At 35.7% G+C, this 18727-nt stretch overlaps 2 protein-coding genes across 3 annotated transcripts in view; one reads left to right on the forward strand and one right to left on the reverse strand.

Moving 5' to 3' along the window:
* bsk (mitogen-activated protein kinase dJNK) overlaps nucleotides 1-607 on the reverse strand; it is a 34066-nt gene extending 33459 nt beyond the window's left edge. Inside the window, exon 1 of one of the 2 annotated variants that reach the window (XM_089093142.1) lies at nucleotides 540-607. The gene's annotated coding sequence lies outside the window, so the exon portion shown is untranslated. Of the gene's footprint in view, nucleotides 1-430; nucleotides 508-539 lie in introns of those variants that run through there. The other variant, XM_089093143.1, reaches the window with a different exon arrangement.
* Nucleotides 608-689: 82 nt separating this feature from the next.
* The window catches only part of LOC148949071 (putative serine carboxypeptidase CPVL), a 37252-nt gene continuing 19214 nt past the window's right edge, over nucleotides 690-18727 (forward strand). The window contains exons 1-2 of the mRNA XM_089093144.1: nucleotides 690-835; nucleotides 15080-15377. Of these exons, the coding sequence (XP_088949270.1) occupies nucleotides 15081-15377 (297 nt within the window). The 5' untranslated portion in view covers nucleotides 690-835; nucleotide 15080. The remainder of the gene's footprint in view (nucleotides 836-15079; nucleotides 15378-18727) is intronic.

Consider the following 18727-nt stretch of genomic DNA (forward strand, 5'->3'; position numbering starts at 1 on the left):
TGATGCTTTTCTATGCTCTTTCATAATTCATAAAAAATACCTTTGGGGCCCATTTAAGCGCTCAAGACGCAATTAGCCCCAAAGCAAGTACTGAATTATGAAAAAGCATAGCCTAAAAAAGGCATCAAATGACATTTTCAATTTGATCTTAGCTAAATTATGCCTATATGACCCACTTGAAATTTATTCAGTTTTGTTGTACTTCAATTAAGCATAAGATCTAAATTGCAAGGTTTCACTTTTAAAACTTAGATATTTTTAAAGGTCAGGGCCCTCTAGAGAGGAGTGGAGGTAGGCCTAAGTACTTTAAAATACCTCCCCAGGACATAGGCATACTTTAGTCTGTAGACTCATCTCTAAAAGTTTCATATTCCTAACCTAACCCATTTCCAATATAGCCTAGTGAAAAGTAGCTAAACTAGAATTTTACTTCAAATTTTCCTGCTCAATATCAAGAATCTAGACCACTAAAACCAGTGAGACAGAGTCATATTAACAAGAATGACCGATAGAAATATTCCTTTTCTACATTAATTTACCCTTTCAACAAGAGCTCCTAAATTTCTCTTTAAAATCAATAAGATTCCTTAAAAAGCTTTAGTTTTTCTATTGATATTTTGATGATAATGGTGCAATAAAAGTGAAATCCTGTAGACTATTTAACTCAAAACAAAGTGGAGGACACTAAACTGAAGTCACATATAACTAGGCTAAAGTCATAATTTTTTACCTAATTACTTAGACAAGTTCTGTTCTAGTTTTAAATTCCAAATTTCTTGAGGGATGTCAAAACTACTAGAATAACGCAAAACATTCAAATATTCCGGAACTGAAGGTAAGTTTCAGATTTTACGCTACAAGCCTCTGCAAAATTTATCGATTCTGGTGGTTTTGCGTTTTTTTTTATAGCCTTCTTGTTTATATCGACAGTGGGTCCATAATGATAAATAATGCAGTTAGAAAAAAATTAGCAGTGTTGTAGACCTAGCATACAGGCTAATGTTTAGAGCCCACTTTGAACCTGGCCCTTTTCAAGGGGTTGTGATACAATTGTAGGGGTAAATTTCTAAATGGCCCTATAATTTAAGCTTGGATGAAAGTGAAGACATCATTTGATAGGCTACCTTTTTTGTGCTCTTTCATAATTCAATAATTGCGCAAATTGCCCTGAAGGTATTTTATATGAATTATGAGAGAGCATAAAAACATCAAATGATGTTTTCACTTCCATCCTAGCTAAATTAGGCTATATGGCCCAATGCAAATTTACCATGAACTTTCCAACCCCCCCCCCTTAATGTGCAAATATATACCCTGAATTGTTAATGGAAAAGTTTTGAATTGTAAAATTCAGAGCAATTATTGTAATATGAAAGAGCATAAAAAAATGCATCAAATAATATTTTCACTTTTATCCTAGGCCCTAGCTAAATTATAGGGCAACCTATAAGTTTACCATTGTAGGTACACCCTTATCTATGGACCCTTATAAAAGGAAATCTAGCCTATAATAACAACATCCTTAGGCTACTCTATAACAAGCAGACAATTTATAGTTGGGCTTGCTTTCACTCTAATTCTTGTTTTTTTTTCCACTGTATTCTTGGCATAGGCCTACTTGAAGGGATATGATTACAGTGTCTGGTAATAATAATTGGTCACATGATGTCTATAAACAAAAACACTAAGAATACAATCAGTGAAAAGATACACAGCCATATACTTCTTAAAACATTAGTAAAAATTATTAGACTAAATTATTGTTCAATTTTTAATGAAAAAGACTTTTTTTTACCTTAAATTGTATTGAACCATGCTTGCCAGCAATTATTATTATTATTATTATTATTTGTTTTTGAACCACACTGTACAAAGGTATAATACATAGTTACAACACATAAAAATAGAATGCAAATCAAAATAGAAATCACAAGGAAACCAGTTACAGAGTAACACATAAAAAATAAGAGACACTAAAAAAAAAGTGAAAAAACAAAAAAAGTAGGGCAAAAAGAAGAATAAGAAAAAAAAACAACTCACAACTTTCTGAATCTAATAAAGCAGTAATGTGGAGAAATATGGAAGCAAGCTGTCTTTATTGTTATTATTATTTAATTTTTACTCACTCTTTACAATACTAAAAATCATGGAGTAACAAAAGAGAGAAAAACAAACAAACAAAGAAAAAATAACTTATGACTGAAAAAACCTGATAAGGCAATGGTGTGGAGAAATACAGATACAAGCAGTATTTGAAAGCCTTCTGTGCGGTACTTCCAATTTTACAGTAATATCAGGAACAAGAAATTTGTTAATAAAAACCCAGTTTCAAGGAGGAATAAACAACACAAAATTTATAAAATCTAAAATAATTAATCTGGATTTTTTTTTCTTTAAAGGAAAAATTCCAGAAGCAAAAAGAATTGAATGGTCACAAAAAGTTGAATAGAGCATGGCCAACACAAGTTTATTATATTTATCTATATTAGTAATATACTATTAGTAATAAAAAAATCAATCCATTGAAAATAATCTATGAGAAGGATAGTAAAGCCTCTGGAACAAAGGGGAGTACTATAATTTTTGTTAAAAGAAAGAAATTCACATTTATCTAGATTAAGAGAAAGGCCTATATCCAAAAAAGGGTACTTTTCAATTAGCTGGTACACACACAAGATAGATGCTAAAGGAAACTAGTCAAACAGGTATCAGTCAATAGAGAATTGGACTGCAAAGCATTGTTTATCATTGTGTCTACAATATTTAAACTATTGTTTTTTGGGGTATAGAGGGGAAAAAGGTACTTGGGCTAGGTTACATATTTAATATATGCTATGCTTTACCCCCACCCCACTAATGCGCAAATATATAGCTCAAATTTGTTTCTAGACTATTATATTTTCATGATGTTTTGCTTTGTTTCATAAGCATTAACCAAACTTGACTTTTTGCTTGTGTACCAGCTATTTGACAAGCAACAAAAGAAGTAGCAACATAAGAAACCATGTTAGATTGACCAGTTTTAGTATGGCTTATAAGAATCAGCATAACCAAGATATGAAACATCAGAAAACCCAGAGAGATAGGTAGCTGATATCTTTGCCAGAACTCTTGAAATACATAATTTAAATAGGGTCAGAGGTAAAACTCCACCTTGCCTTAAACCTGTTTTCACTTAAATAATAGTAGCCGGTGCTGATTTGAGCCAAAGAAATAGAGTGCCAGTAACAATGAACCATTATAACCAAAAGATTGACACCACAATCATGAAGAGCAAAAAAAGGTGACTATGGCATATACTTTTGATAGATCTAAAGCACAAAGAAAGACACTCTTTCCTTTAGAAGAGTTTTTCAAGGAGCAAAGAAGATAATACACAATGCACATGCTGACAACCTATCCTGGTCTGAAATCCAAACTGGTTATCTCCCTCAAGCATATTATTTGTTTCAAAAAGTAGTAATACATGCTCAAGAACTTTACTGAAAGTGCAAGAGACAGTGATAGGTTGCTAAGAACAGAAATGTAAAGGAGATTTTCCTCTCTTTAAAATTGAAGAAACAGTATCACTCAAAAAACTCTCTGGTACACTAGAAGTACAAAGACACATCCAGAAAAGTAGGTGTATATGTTCAATAAGGGGGTGCAATCTAATAAAAGGTGAAATCTAGATATACCATCATTATCAACATTATCTGATTTAAGTTTTTTAATTGCTTCAACTACACAAATGGGAATACAAAGGAATTGAGATAGGGGGGGGGGGTACTAAAAATATCAGAAAGAGAATGAGTATACAAAGAATGAACATGGTAATTAACATTAAAAAAAAAGTAGTGGTCATGCCAAGCAGATGGAGGAAAACAATCACTATTTTGCATTTCACTTCTAATTAACTCAGAATTAATAACTTCTCATGATTCTCTCTTTGACTCATGATTCTCTCTTTGACACAGGAAAATCCATACCACAATAATGCATTGGCTTAAGATATTTCGTATGTTCATTATGCATCTTATGCTTAAGGTCAGATACAATTCTACAATGTGATCTGTCACAATTGTTCCATACTTTCAACCACAGCTTTGCCTTAATTTTCAAAGTTTTTTTAAATCAGGATCTAAAAACCAAATAAGTTTTCGCATACCACATCTAACATGTTGCAACAGCACAGCAACTGCCTCAGCATCTTTTAGACATTTAATTATCTTAATATAACAGCAATCCAAGTTCTTTTATGCAATTCACTGGTACAGACCACTGGAGTAGATGATAGGGAACTTGTATGGCAGACAGTAGGTTTTTTAGTGTAAAAATATAGAGAGGGACATCAGCTTTCTTTCAATTACTTTTTTCAAACTATCTACAAGACTGAGGTACTTGAAAAAAAACTTGTAAGGTTTATATTAGATGTAAGAGTCAATGAAATAGGGAGAAGGTCTAAATCTTGTTTTTCAACATGAAAAGATACTATTGATGTAGTAATGCTAAGCAAGCAAATAATGTGACCAATATTGCTCTTACATCTGTATTAAGGTCACCAATGATCATATAATCAAGAGAAATAGAAATAATTTTTCCAATAAAAACTTCAATGTGTTACATGCTTTGGCATATCTAGTCATCAATCTTGAAGAACAATCATCATAAGGCAGATAAGAATTTATGAAAACTGTAGTGCCCCTACGAACAGCCAAAAAAAACTCTTCCAATTAGAAAGTTGCAGGAGAAGCCAAATTTGGATTGCACTTAAATGCACAAGCCAGGTCACTGGATAGGTGGCCTCTTTTGGCTTTGGCAGTAGTTAAAAACACATCATGATGAGGGCTCCAATGCTAAAGTCTGTAAGAAGATGTTCCTTCAGACAGACAAAATCATTGTAGAGCTCATCAATAATGAAGTCAGTTCTAGGCAAATACCCCCCAAGAAAATACCCCTCCAGAAAATACCCTCCCCTGTCCCCCCAAAAATACCCCCCATGGAAAATAAGGCTTTCCAAATTCGAGAATTTTATTTGAGTTTTATTTTTTAATTTCCATAGGGGGATGGAATTTTGGTACTTGTGTATTATGCAACACTTACTCAAGTTAATGCTGCGTAAAATTCAAGAACACACCGTTTTTTTGTTAGTTTCTTTGTTACTTTAGAAATAAATTTGCGCTATAGATTTGCACATTAGGGGGGGGGGGGTAAGCATAATGTGTCTACTTGCAAAATGTGTTTGGTACAATTATTCTGCATATTAGATAGATAAACAAATAAGTGTATTTTAAAGCCAAATATATGGTCATGAACACAGTAAAATAACATAAATAAATATAGTTAATGGGGGGGGGGGTGTTTAACCCCCCAAAAAATGCTCTCCACTACAAAAAATACCCCTCCCCCTCCTTTGGAAAGTACCCCACGGAAAATACCTCCTCCTTAGAAAATACCCTTGTGGAAAATATCCCCCCCCCCCCCTGTGGAAAATAAGGTTTCTAAATTTGAAACTTTTATTTGAGTTTTTTTTTATAGTTTTGTTGAAAAGTGCTAAGGAACAGGAAAAAGAGGAATTTACACACCAGAAGTGTCTTAAAAACATAGAAAAAAAAACTACAAATCCATTTGTGTTGAAAAGGCTTCCATATGATTTTCTGCAATTTTTGGCAGTAGCAGGTGCCAAATTAAAAAAAAAAAAAATGAAGAAGAAAAACAGCTTGGGCAAACAATTATCAATACTAAGATCAAACACATGACATCGAAAGGTTTAAGAAAGGTTTGGCTATCCTTTGAAAAGACAGGTGGCTTTGGGAACCAACAAATTCTAAATTGCTCAAAATTTTACGGATAAAAGCATTGTCAAATTATACGAGTCAATTTTTCTTGTCTTCCAAGTGTAAAACTACCACAAATCACTACTAATAAATAAATGAAACCAAAAACTAACAGAAATTATAATAGGTAGCCTAGTCAAACTCAAAACGATCAAAAAGTAAAAGGAGTATGGCTGACAACACCCATGTCTTCTTCAGACCAGAAAATAATTTGCACTTTACTTAAAAAAAAACGTGTATTGTCAGTTTGATATACATATTGTGATATCTATTCCTTATAGTCTTAATACTTCTTTATTTGTTGAAGTCAAAAAAGTGAAAACACTTCAAACGCTTATTGTCTTCAACAAAGGGCAAAATGCTTTCTGGTCTTGAGGAGTTGTGACGTTTATTAGCCATGTTCCTACTAATTGTTGTTATTCCTAGTTTAAATAGATTCTGTATTGTTATTTCTGTTTGTTTTGGGTTCTATCTATCTAATATGCAGAATAATTGTACCAAACACATTTTGCATGCAGACCCATTATGTTTACCCCCCCCCCTAATGTGCAAATCTATAGTGCAATTTTCAAGGAGGCACACTTGTGCCTCTATAAAGAGGCGACCCACCACAATGTTAAGCGATTTCCGGTAGCGGTCGCAGAGAGACAGCGATGATCGCATTTTGTAGCCCAAGCTCCAACTAAGAAACGTGCAAAATTTCACCCCCCTCTGACTTTATCTTCATGGGTAAAAGTGGGCTGGAAGTTTCGAACCTCCGACCACAGCTCCCCTTTAACGTTGTCCGATTGGGCTGAAATTTAAAGGTAAAGCTTTTCTAGGGCCCGGGAGCTTATCCTCGAAATTTCAGCTCAATCCAATCACTCTTTCCCTGTTTTCCCAAAAACAAATATAGCCACACAATGTTCATTTCTCTTTTTTTTTTATCACCCACGCCTACAGGCCACAGTTGGCAACGGATCCGGGTGAATGAGGACTCATTCGAAGCGGAATTCGACCTGTTAGGGCCTTTTGATATTTTCAGACCAAAAAAAATATCCTCCGATTTTACATTTACGAAAAACCTCGTTTTCCTATAAGAGCCCATGTTAATTTTTCCCACCACAGCCCCCCTTTAACGTTGTCCGATCGGGCTGAAATTTAGAGGATAGGCTTTCCTGGGACCTGGGAGCTAATCCTTAAAATTTCAGCTCAATCCAATCCTTCCTTCCCTATTTTCCAAAAACTAAATATCAAGTTTTATGGGGGTTTGCTTACGTCAAAAATAGATACTGGAGACTAAAATAATAAAGTGTCTCTGTGGTACAATGGTCGCTGTTCCTGACTGTCAGGCGGAAGATCCGGGTTCGATTCCCCATCAGAGAAAATTTTTTTATATATTGAATTTAAAGTTTAAAAAAGAAACTCAGTTTCTTTTTTAAATCTAATTTATTAAATCCTTCGGCTCAACAGGCGTCTCCAGAAAAATATCACAGTCGGCCTTCAGGTTACAGGTAAGCCTCCACTGCTTTGATAACATGTCGTACAACCGCATGCTCGAAGAAAAGTTGAAAAAAGAAAATCTTACTGTGTATTTGATTTGATTACTCAGGAATTAAAACCCTTAACACAAGTATCTTCAAGACCGGGGGGTTTGGGGGGTGGCAGCCCCCAACATTAACTCCTGACACGATCAGCTAACAGTTAGTCAAGGAATAATAAGTAATAAACTGTACAAAAACATGCATAAATTATTTGAAAAAAATTACGTTTTCTAGAGAGTTAAAGAGGCTCAGTCACAAGTTCGAAACTTAAAACGTACAGGGAGTTGGTGGTCCAGTTGGGGGGGGGGCTGCCGCCCCCCAAACCCTCGCTACCTTATATAAAAGGGGCTGTGCCCTTCTCAACACCTCACTCTTTACGCTAAAGTTTGACGTCCTCACAACTCTTTTTTTTTAAACAGTAAAAACTTCAGCGTAAAGAGTGAGGTGTTGAGGAGGGCACAGCCCCTTTTATATACGGAAGCGGGGGTTTGGGGGGTGGCAGCCCCCCAACTGTACCTCCTAATCCCTGTACGTTTTAAGGTTTGAACTTGTGACTCAGCCTCTTTAACTCTTTAGAAAACGTAGTTTTTTTCAAATAATATTTCTAAAGTAACAAAGAAACTAACAAAAAAAAAAAACAATGTGTTCTCGGATTTTACACAATGTAAACTTGAGTGAGTGGTGCATAATACACAAGTACCAAAATTTCATCCCCCTACAGAAATTAAAAAAAATAAAACTCAAATATAAGAAGCATGATTTTTACCACAGTTAGCACACTTAGGAACAGTACTACAAGGACTATTAGAAAGATATGGCCCTACCCATCTTGCACATTTTGGGACACTACTGGTGTAAGCAATTTCAAGGTGATTGTGTGACCATCATTTGAATCAACAGTTAGATATTTCCTTAAATGCTTGAATTCGAAAAAAATTCATATCCAACTTTAATTCCTTCTTTGAAATAAGCAGGCTGAGCAAAGGAGTCTTCAAATTCAAGCTTGATTGACATAGACTGACCCAATCAATTTGCACTTTTTATACATTGCAGCCTATTAATAACTGAGAGATTGTGATAAACTGGAAAACCCTGGAGAATCCCAAAAAAGCACAGGGATTGTACTTTAACTTTTGCTCCAGAAATAAAGTTCTGAACTGATGTTCAAAAATCTTCAGTTGCAGATTTATCAATATTGACATACCATCTGTCATTAACAGGTTTCACAATGCAAACTAATTCATGCACAGCTATTTGATCAAGAACTGTTTTGCATTTAATCTGATCAGACAGCTTGGAAGGAACTTTAGAGAAATAACTGTTGCATGAGTGTCAATTGCTGGGGTAGGTTTGGGTAGTTAAGGAAAATTCAACAATAGGATGATCAATTTTTAATTCAGTTTCTTTTTTCTACACTTTGGCACCAAATTTCAAATAAAAATGTGTGTGAAAAATCAGTTGAAAATTTGGAAAAAGCAACCCTTCTCTCTTCTGCCAAGCTTTTTTGATAGTACTCCTAGCTGCCTGCTCAGCTCTTCTTCCTAAAACATCTTCCTTTACTTTGCATGTTGTTTTCCTTAAAAAGCTCATCATTGTTCACCATCAATTCTGAGTGCCTCAATTTTGTATCTAACTGTTCTTTAACCGAAGTTAAAGCCTTTTTAATTATGTTTCTAGCTATCTTCCTAAATTTTTTCCTAATACAGCTTCTTTTACATTACCAAGAAAAAAATATCAACCATCTTCTACAATGTGAAATTATAGCCCCTCTGATCTTGTATCCAAGTATTTTTTGAATTTTTTCTTACCCTTTGCAGTTTTTGGTTGCAAAGTCTGCAACTAGCATTCCAATTTTAAAAGCCCCACAACCTAAAAGATTCATAAAAGCTTCTTATTCATTATGATTCATTCTCCCTAACTGTATATCCCATCCCTGCTGCATAAATAAATAGATTCTACATCACCTAATTTTTTACTTTCAAAACCAGAGAGATGATAAACTATAAGATAAAGAAATCTTTCACTGGTTATGAACAGATAAAGCAACATATATATGAATAGATAGCTAAGGTTAAATGGGAGGATGTAGTTGATAGTGGGGACTTAGAGAAAAGCTGGCAAACATATAAGACCATCATCCAAGATGCTAAAAAGAAAAATGCCCACAAGTATTGGTCTATGACTTAAATCTCTTCCATACCTGCAAAAAAAAGTAAAAAAAAAAACTATGAGGAAAAAGAAAAGAGGTTGGGCCAAGTATGTAAAATGTAAATGTGATAACCACCATGACAGGTTCAAGAAATGTATAAGCAGACTGAGAAATTTGACTTGGAAGGTTGTAAGGGACCATGACGAGGTGATTGCAGCTGACTCTAAACAGAACTCAAAGATGTTTTGGCACCATGGCGCCTGCAACGAAACTGTCTAGGCAGGACATCCCTGATTTAATGAAAGAATATGATAAATATGAAAGCTTCAGATATATAAGAAACAGATATCCAAAATTCCAGTTTTAGCACCAATTTCTCCACCCTGCCAACAGCTAACCCACCACCTCCTTTGCCTGAGCAATCAATCTCTGAACCAATGAAAACGCCAGTTATTTTTAAAGAGGACATTAAGAAAAGGGTAAAAAACCTTGATGCTAATAAAGCTGCTGTACCTGGTAGCCTACACCCTAGACTGTTAAAAAAAAGCAGCTGAGTACTATGCTGAACCAATTGTTATGATGTTTCAGATGTCCCTCACTTCCAAAATGCTTCCAAATGATGGGAAGCAGGCTAACATTAAGCCCATACACAAGAAAGGGAGAAGAGATCTTGCCAGTAATTATACGCCTATAAATCTCTCTTCAGTTGTATGTAAAGTACTTGAGGGCATCATAAACAAGGCACTGGTCTCCCACCTTGAAAAAACCAACTGTTCTGTAAAAGTCACTCAATTGATACTAACCTAATTGAGTCATATGATTTCGTGACTAAACTCTTAGATATTGGGCAACTGGTGGTTGTAATATTGCTTGACCAAGCCAAAGCCTTTGACAATATTCAACACCAATTACTAACTTTGAAATTAAAGGCATATGGAGTTCACAAAGATATAATAGATTGGATAGAAGCCTTTCCAACTGGCAGGACTCAGAGGGTGTTGATGTACAACTGTAATGGAAATGCTGTTTACTCTGAACTGCTACCTGTCATAAGTGCCACTAAGTACCATCTTAGGGCCCACATTATTCAGCATTTACACCAACAACTGTACAAACAACTTAAAGAATCCTTTGACAGTATATGCTGATGACTGCAAGCTCCTAGAACTGGTCAAAAATGACCTAAATCAGTTGACTATGCAAGAAGATTTGAATGAACTATCCAGATGGTCATTGGACTGGTGTCTACAGTTCAATGCCTCAGAATTTAGTCTCTTACATTTTGGATGCAACAGTCCAAAGCATTCATATTGCTTACAAGATGCTCAGCTTGAGGCAGCCACCAAGGAGAAGGACCTGGGGGTGATAGTTCACGAAGAGTTAAAGTTTCACTGGCACATACAAGCTCCAGTTTTAAAAGAAAACTGTGCCCCTGGGCTCATAATGCAAGCATTCACCACCAGGAAGCCATGTTTGATTATGAAATTATATAAAGTCATGGTCTGTCCTCCTTTTTGAAAAAGAGTTAAAGTTTCACTGCCACATACAAGCTCAAGTTTCAAAAGCAAACTGAGCCCCTGGGCTCATAATACAAACATTCACCACCAGGAAGCTATGTTTGATTATGAAATTATATAAAGTCATGGTCTGTCCTCATCTAGAATTTGGTATGACCCTAGCTTCTCCCCACTATAAGATGGATGTGTAGGTACTTGAAAGTGTTCAAAGAAGGGTAACAAAGCTTATCCCTGCATTGGAAATGAGTAGGAAACTAATTGATTCCTACTCATTATGTTTCCCAGAAAAAAAAATATATATATATATCAGAAAATGCTCCAGTGATAAACCTTACATAAATAATCACATAAAAATGTTAATCTGCACGAAAATAAGCTTATTTAATTTAGCTGAAGCAAATAAATTAAGAAAGGAATTAAAAAGTCAAATTAGAAAAGCTGCCCGAGCCTACTATAAAAATAAAATTAAAAACCCCTATCCACCCTGTTTAATGAAATTACCGAATCTGGACAGTTCCCTCAATATTGGAAACAAGGCTTTATTACCCCAATCAAAAAGAAAAATGGGAAGCCTGGCTTTGATGGCATTCGTCCTATTACCCTCACCTCAGTTTTTTCAAAATTGTATAAAAGCTTTCTCGCAGACTGGCTTAAGATGAAAGTCCTCCCCCTCATTGATCTTAGACAGTTTGGTAATCTCAAATCCATGTCAACCTCTCATTACCTGATCCATCTTGTTGATACCATGGGTAAATTACTTGAAAAACCTAACACTTGGCTTAATCTGATTTCTATTGATCTTCAAAAAGCTTTCGATTTGGTTAACCACAATTTGCTCATAGATAAACTTATAAATCAATTCCACTCTGAACCTTTCCTGGATAAGCTCGTTGCCTCTTTTCTCTCTAATAGATCTCAAGCAGTTAAATATCTAAATTGTTTCTCACATCATCTTCCCATATTTAATAGCATTCCTCAGGGAACTATTCAAGACCCTCTCCTTTTTTTCTTATGATTAACACCCTTTCAACCCTTTATGAAAATAGGTGGAAATTTGTCGATGACTTGACAGTTTTAGAGGTATGTAATAAAAACATTTTTAGTAACCCAATGGGTATACTCCAAGATATTGCCTGTGAGGCCTCTTCCCTTGACATGACAGTTAACCGTTCTAAATCCGCAATAGTCTCAGTAAGTTTCCTTAAATCCCCTCCCCTTTTTCTTGCTCCTATTCCTCCTGAAACCTCTGTCACATCTCTTAATTTTCTTGTTGCTACATTTTCTTCCAATTTGAAATGGGATACCCATATAAATAATATCCTACTACAAGCTTTCCCTCCTTAAACTTTTAAATAAATTTAGTTGCCCCCAATCACATTTACTACAAGTATACATTTCTTTTGTGCGTCCCGTATTAGAGTATGCTTGTCCTGTGTGGCATCCTTGCCTCTCAAATGAAGCAACACAAAAAGTTGAAAATGTCCAAAAGAGAGCTCTAAGAATTATTTTTAAAGAGGGCAAGGTACCATAGTTGCATTTGTTAAATGTTTAAAAACTAGAGACCCTCGAGAAAAGAAGAAATAATTTGTGCCTCCGTTTTGGTAAGTTGGCACTTTTAAACCCTCGTACTGCGAACCCTTTCCCTGAATACAATGTACCTGATAGAAATTGTCCTCCACGAACTGTGTCCCAGCCTATCCCCACCTTATCTCCCATTCTTTGTGCTACCTTGCGGTATAAGAAATTTTTATCCCTTTTTTTTACTGGTATTATAAATAGTTGTTAATTTGTACATAAATTTTATCTTATCTCTTACATGATAAAAGAAACAGCTCGTTTTTCTTTTTGCTCTTTTTTTTCCTATCCCCTTTTTATGTTGTTTTTTTAACGTTTTTTCGTGTGTATGTTATTTTTTTTTCAGTTTAACAGTTTTTATCTTTTTAACTAGTTGCTATTTTGCAGTTTTTAATATAAGTGACAAAGGAATCATATAGTATTCCGATATTCATTTTTTTTTTTGTATTGGTTGCCAATTTTTTAGTTGTTGTTCTTCTTCGAAATTCGAATTCGACCCTTCAGGGCTTGTGATAGTAATTTCTCGAAATAAATATCTATCTATCTATCTATCTATCTATCAAATTCTATAAGGAACGTTTCAATTCACTCAAACTAGGCGTAATAACAACTCGTAAGTTGCTAGCAAATGACCTATTAAGTCATGACACACCAAGAAGCTGCAGGCCACCCATTGTATCAAGCTTTCTTCTCAATCTGTTTTGTCCCACTCTGGAACAGCCTATCTGAAGCCCCCATCCAGTCTCAAACCCTAGAAGCCTTCAAGAAAAGAGTTGATCAAGACTGGGCCAATGCTGACTGAACTGGGATGTCAGATCATAAACTAGAAACACCACCAGCAGGATTTTATACAGGATTTCAACACCACCTTATTTTGCTGGACATGCAATTAAGGGAATTGAAGGTTTGAGTTTCCAAAACTCCTATCAGTTCTGGTTCTAAACATTGAAATCTGTTGATTGTATTGTCATTATGGATTTTTTCTTTTAACGTCATAGCATTAAACCTTCCAATTGTTATATTATTCAAATTAATGAAATTGTTAGGACCTAGAAAAAGAAAAAAATTGGTCCCACCAGTGCAGTCAAGCAACCAAACAATCCTTATCAAGTAGTCCCAAAGCCCCTCAGTTGAATAGGGGATCTGTGCAAACCTGGGCCTGTCTTGGCCACTCCACAGCTACTATCTTTGGCATTGCACTCCTATCAACTGATTCCTGTGTAAAGAGGAGTAATTTTGGAACAGCTTTGTAGGGCTGATATTCACTTTGTAAGAAGGCCTAAAAATGTGAGCCTCTGCTTGTGCTGAATTGTGATTAAAAAAATCTAATTAAACCTGTTCGATTTTTATGAAATTTTCCAAAAATGGGGTATTAGTGCTTAAGTATCAGTTTTTTTATTTGATATCATATGTACATAAATGCTGTAGACAGTTTTCATTAAGCTACTGATCATGCCTGTACATAAGAGGGCATTTTCCATCCCTGGGAAATCGGAAATCCTTGCCTAAAAATTAACTTTTTGGATCCCTATAGGAGAATTCCTCTGGTACATATCTCCCCATAGTAAAAAGAAAAAAAAAATGATGAGAGTCCATGTGTTGTTTTTTAAAAGTTTTATTCATATTTTTTCAATCCACTCCGGTACTTATCAAGGTGTTCTGTCTTCTTTTTGAAGCAAATGTGTGATTGTCCTGTTCTCCACTGAGGTCTAAGTTCTCCTGTGGTTCTATTTTTAGAGGTGTATTTACTTTATCGAGGGCTTAATTGGATGTATTATATGACCCAACTATGATTTGATAAAAAAAAAAAATGTCTCAGTACTGCACATTCTGTAGAAAACAAATGCTTTACCCATATGACATCCCTTTTTTCCAATTTCAGAGAAGAAATTCTTGAACTTCTAAATTTTTATAAACCGTTATTTTGCTTTTCTGTGATGTATTTTCTCTCACATTTTATTCTTTAACTTCTCTGTAGGAGCTCCTGGACACAGCCATGATGTTCTGGCCATGCTACTTGGCCTATATCTCAGCTTGATCTTTACTATGCTTGCTTAAAGAAGATTTTTGCTAAAAAGTTGCCTAATCAAAAAAGCTCTTAAATATCTTTATCATAATGCCTAAGACAATTTGATGTTTCCTAAACTTTTTTTTTTAATGATCTAGAACATCTTTAATGGGTCTTCATACCCTGGTATATTTGTTAAGGCATATTTACATCATCAAAGATAGATAAGACTAGTCATATTTCAGTGCATATGACAAAACAAATCTTAACATCATACTTTGAATCAATTTGAAGCCACATTAGTTTATCCCTTTAGATCTTTTCTAATTTAGATCTTTGAAGAAGGCAAAGAAAAAAAAATCATTTAAAGTTCATAAGTCTTATTTTAGCTCAGCTGTAAAGTCATGGAGATGGGAGATGCTTCTCAGGAATGATGAAAACATTATTGGGTATGATCATTTTTCAGTATAAAAAAATCACATTTTTTCTAGGATGAGAAATTTTAATATATCATGTTGGATTTTCGGAATTGTTCTTCTCTGTGCCACTATTTCTGCTAAGAAACCACCTTTGGCTCAATTCTTTCCTGATGCAGTGCCATTAGATAAATCTAGAGGTGACCCAGGAGACCCTTTGTACTTAACTCCTTACATAAAATCAGGAAATATTGCTGAAGGTCAAAAGTTGGCAAAAGTAGAAGGATTATCTCAAGTTGTCAGCTATTCTGGTTTGCTGACTGTCAATGCATCATGCAATTCAAATATGTTCTTTTGGTTTTTCCCTGCTGCTGTGAGTGTTTTATTCTTCATCTCTTTTTTGACAGCAGAAATAACATCTCTTTTTCTTCTTATGTAGAGGGGTAACTGTACAAGGTTGACACCCCAAGCAGGCATTAATCACCCTTGATAGAAGGGCTGCTTCTTTTTGTCAATTAAATGTTGAAAATACAATAACTACTTTTTTGAGTAGATCATTCTTTGTTTCCCTACTGCTGCCTTCTCTCATAAAATGTATAAAAGGTAATTATTTGGTTAGAAAAAAACGGAAGAAGAAGAAGAAAAGAACTGTTCTTACTTTAGTAATTTAGATAAACAAGCACTTGAACAATGTCTTGACCTTCCTCATCTATCCAATCGCCCAGGACAAAACAATATAACCCAACAGTCAGCCAAATAGAAAAATCCTAATTCATGCAAAATTATCATTAATAAATGGTGGTTGCCGGAAAATTACAAGCAAAAGTACCTTAAGTCTAATGCAATTTCTAAGTGATCACCTCACATCAGGGATACTCAGAGGAATGCACACTTGCCAATATGGGTTTCGGTGGATTAAATTCCTTACCTTGACAAGTGGCACGCCTGCCAGTTCTCTTCTTATGTAATTAAGTTTTTGGAACACATTATTTCTTTGGGCTGGTTTATAGTACAGCTATTGTCGTTGGTGTGAGCTATTCAACTTTTAGTTGATCATCTTCTTTGTAATTCGTGTCTTTAAAGATGGTTGATGATTAAAAAGTGATTATATTTTTCAGATTACTTCTTGAGAAAGGTAATCCAATTTTTAATAGAGAGAAATCTAGCATTGCAAAAAATACAGCATAAGTTTAACAGCCACTCGAAGAAGCAAAAAAACTTCTGCAGGGGGTACTATAGTAGAAAAGTGTAACCAAACAGGTCACATTTCTCCTTCAGAACCCCACAAATGAAGATCACAATAATAGACATTGTAAAAAGTAAAAAGGTAGGCTAGTAATTACTTTTAAAAGTTAATAAGATAAGATTGACAATTAGACTGCATTCATTATATCTGAGAATTTCGATCTATGGTCTATGCAAAGCTTGATAGCTTAAATGTTTTCATTGCAGGATTTCTAACCCTTTTATTGTAGTATTTTTAACTTTTTTTTTGTTTCTATGCATTAGTGGTGACTTATTAAAGAGAAAGGTGTAGCCCATATTTTTATTTTTAATTCTCAATCTTTTTATTTTTAAGTCTCTTTATTTTTTTTCTCTAATTTTTTTTTTTTTTTTTTTTTTTTTTTTTTTTTTACGCTGAGGATGACTGAACGAAGATGTTGGCGGTAATATTTGGGTAATTTTTGTTATGGCATAGTTCCACCTCTTTTATTTGACTCAAATGATCCTGATTTCGATCAAGATGAACTTTATGATTACCTTCAAAATATCAAGACATGGGTCCCAACAAACCCTCCAACTCCCCTGTACACCACCCCAATTACTCCTTCAATAGAACAGCCTCAACAGTCCCAAGTAATAGGATCGCTACTTGACCCTTTTTTTTTAGTAATAACGCCATTCACAAAGTCAGAAAAGGTGAAAAATAATTAAGTTTGGTACAAAATTTGTTACAAAGTTACAAAAATTGAGTTTGTTGCAAAGTTAAAAAAAATTCAGTTGTTGTTAAATTGGTCTGATTCAAAAGCTTTGCGTCATTTTTGGCCCATGGTTTGTTTTGCTCCTTTTTTGGGAATCTGGATCCCTCGATTATAAGTTTGTCAAGTTTAAAAGGTGGATTACTTGTAGTATATGCCCCAGGCACAATAGTAGGCAAAATGGTTGCAGAGTTTGTAGGCGTGGCTCAATTTAAGGATGAAAGGGCATATCTATTCTATAGAAGGATGCAAAAATTAGGAAGGTCATTTAGGGTGTCCTTAGAAGCCAGGGATGATGGTGTAGTTCTTGGAAGATTTGCTCCAAATTTATTCAAGGAGGGGATCAGACCGTCCTACAAACGGTATTTGTTAGAGAATAGTGCAGACATTTCTTTTTGTTTAGGTGATGCGTATAAGGTTCCAATACAATATGAACAGATAGAACAGATAGTGGGGAAAGGAGACACGTCTTCCTTTTCCGATAAATTTTTGTCTGCGCTGACGAGGGTGAAATTTGGACTCAATGATAATGAGAAGGCACTGCGAGATGGTACTGAGTCCTCGCAGGGCGGTTTGGCTACCCCTGTGAAGGGAGCTGGGTTTGACATCCCGTGGGATGGTTCTGATGCCTCATGGGATGGTTTTTTTTTGTTGCTCTGAGTCCTCGCAGGGCGGTTTGACTACCCAAGAAAAAGGAGCTTGTTTTGATGTCCGGTGGGATGGTACTGATGCCTCACGGGATGTTTTTTTTTTTTTTTTTTTTTGCACTGCGTGATGGTACTGATTCCTCGCAGGGCGGGTTGGCTTCCCCGGAAAAGGGAGCTGGTTTTGAGGTCCCGTGGGATGGTACTGATGCCTCACGGGATGTTTTTTGTTGTTGCACTGCGAGATGGTTCTGATGCCTCGCAGGGCGGCTTGGATACCCAGGAAAAGGGAGCTGGTTTTGAGGTCTAGTGGGATGAGGTTGATGCCTCACGGTGGTTTTAATGCGTAGCGCTAATAGTTATGTAGAGATATCAACAGTAGTACTGCCATTTGTTGAACCAAAAGTTAGTAGAGCAAAACCAAATAGGTCTAAACCGAGGCGTTACGCAGCAATAAAACCCCGAGGATTTTATTGGGAATAATATCTTAACGTCATTGCTGCATGGTATGATTTTTAGAGTTTCTGCAATTTCATTTATCTGTCGCTGGTATTTTCAGGATTAATTAGTCTTTCCCGGTCATTCCTTTTGCCCTAATTCAAAGTTTATACATAATCCCAACTTTCCTTGTCCTCATCAAATTCAGGGGTATGGGGAACAAGTCTATTTTAGGGTTTTTCTCTACTAACTTGTGGTTCGACAAATGGCAGTACTACTGTTGATATCTCTACATAACTATTAGCGCTACGCATTAAAACCATTCCGTGAGGCATCAACCTCATCCCACTGGACCTCAAAACCAGCCCCCTTTTCCTGGGTATCCAAGCCGCCCTGCGAGGCATCAGTACCATCTCGCAGTGCAACAACAAAAATCATCCCGTGAGGCATCAGTACCATCCCACGGGCCCTCAAACCCAGCTCCCTTTACCTGGGCAGCCAAACCGCCCTGCGAGGAATCAGTACCATCTCGCAGTGCATCAAAAAAAACCATCCCGTGAGGCATCAGTCCCATCCCACGGGACGTCAAAACCAGCTCCCTTTTCCTGGGTCGCCAAACCGCCCTGCGAGGAATCAGTACCATCTCGCAGTGCAACAAAAAA

Source organism: Artemia sp. Qi Xiang Cuo, chromosome 8, assembly GCF_049724085.1.
Source record: "Artemia sp. Qi Xiang Cuo chromosome 8, ASM4972408v1, whole genome shotgun sequence".
Classification (NCBI taxonomy): Eukaryota; Metazoa; Arthropoda; class Branchiopoda; order Anostraca; family Artemiidae; genus Artemia; species Artemia sp. Qi Xiang Cuo.